Here is a 1,752-nt window from a genome sequence, read left to right on the forward strand (position 1 = left end):
CTGGTCTACATAAAAGACCAGATACATTCATTATTCAATGAACCTAAAAAGAGAATATTTGCTTATAATTATGGCCAGAGGGAGTACTATCTTTTAAAAGGAAAGGCTCTTTTAATTACTAACATTCAATGAATGAGCATATTTAACAATAAACTCACAAATTAGAAAATGTGAATACAATTAACTCATCTTCCAATTTCCAAACAATTTATGGAGAATTTCAACGTGTCTATATATTTATTCTCACAATTAGTGATTTTTTTAATCATTAGATTAGGAACAACTTCAATAGCAAAAATGGAAGAGAAAAGTATAATGCATTATAATAGCTCTCATAAAATTTTACTAGTAGGAGAGGGAGATTTCTCCTTCTCACTTTGCTTGGCTAGGGCATTTGGTTCAGCTGTTAACATGGTTGCTACATCTTTGAATGATAAAGGTATTAATATTTTTTTTTCTCCATATGATAACCCTTAAAATAATATGTATAAATGTACTAACTTTTATTATTTTGTACATATTTTGTAGATTTTCTAGCAAGAAAATACAGAACTGCATTAACAAACTTGAGAGAACTTAAGAGACTTGGTTGCACCGTCTTGCATGAAGTGGATGTTCTAAACATGAATCAACATCCTTATCTAAAGCTTCACAAAAATTTTGATCGGATAATCTTTAATTTTCCTCATTGTGGTATTTTTCGACGTGAAACCGAATTATCGGTGATTAGGTAAGTATCTCCTAAAAAACTATGAAAAAAATACATAAATTTAATGATTTTTTTCTATCTTTATGTTAACTTCTTTTAGTTGTATGTAGTATATGATTTCCATGCTTTCAATTCCTAATATAACGTCTTTTATATTTTAATAAATACAGGCAACACCAACAATTGGTGAGGGGGTTTTTAAGAAATGCTAAGAACATGCTTAATCTTTATGGTGAAATTCATATTACTCACAAAACAACGTACCCTTATAGTTGTTGGAATTTCAATAATCTGGCAGAGAAATGTGGATTATCATTAATTGAAGAGGTGGAGTTTTATCAATATTGTTATCCAGGTTATGAAAACAAGAGGGGTGCTGGCTCCAAATGCTACCAGAGTTTCCCTATTGGAGAGTGCAGCACTTTCAAATTTAAGTTTGAGATTGAGTATGAGTTTCAACGTACTTTAACGTTTAGATAGAGTGAAAGTTGCAATGAATTTGGTACTAGTGTGAAACTAGTCCGTTTATAATTAAGTGGTGACTCCAAGGTGTATGTTGTTGCAGTTAATTAAAATTATTGCTTTTGATGTTTTTCAATTTTTATTTTGGATTATTGTTTTGGGTTGTTTTAGTTTTTCTGAGAAATTAATAACTCCTACGATCAACCCTCATTCGTCTAATCAAAATTCAACTGCGTCTCCATTTCACACTCGTTTTGGCAATAAAAAATTGAGCCATGCTATATGTTACGAAAAATTGCTCACGAAATTTCACGAATACGCTTTTTATATATCAGTGATCTAGCTTTCATCTTTTCATAATAACAAAGGAATACGTTTATCAAGATAAAATCCACCGTCATAGCTCACTTTAATTGCTAGTCTATGAAAAGCTAAAAGCTAGATCACTTTAACTCTTCTCTAATAAGCATTTTAAATATTGATGCATTTGCAATCATATTTGTTCTTGAAATGTTTGTTTTGATATGCATCATTTTAAAAAGACAGATTAATTAATTAAATAATACAAGTGGTGGATGCAT

General features: G+C 30.1%; 1 protein-coding gene across 1 annotated transcript; it reads left to right on the plus strand.

The window, feature by feature from the left end:
- The first annotated feature begins 297 nt into the window (after window positions 1-297).
- Window positions 298-1,189, plus strand: LOC131596736 (uncharacterized protein At4g26485-like). The gene is made up of 3 exons (XM_058869479.1): window positions 298-439; window positions 529-730; window positions 880-1,189. Exons 1-3 carry the CDS (start codon window positions 298-300, stop codon window positions 1,187-1,189), a joined length of 654 nt encoding a protein of 217 aa, XP_058725462.1.
- Window positions 1,190-1,752: the final 563 nt, after the last annotated feature.

This window comes from Vicia villosa, linkage group LG4, assembly GCF_029867415.1.
Source record: "Vicia villosa cultivar HV-30 ecotype Madison, WI linkage group LG4, Vvil1.0, whole genome shotgun sequence".
Taxonomy (NCBI): Eukaryota; Viridiplantae; Streptophyta; class Magnoliopsida; order Fabales; family Fabaceae; genus Vicia; species Vicia villosa.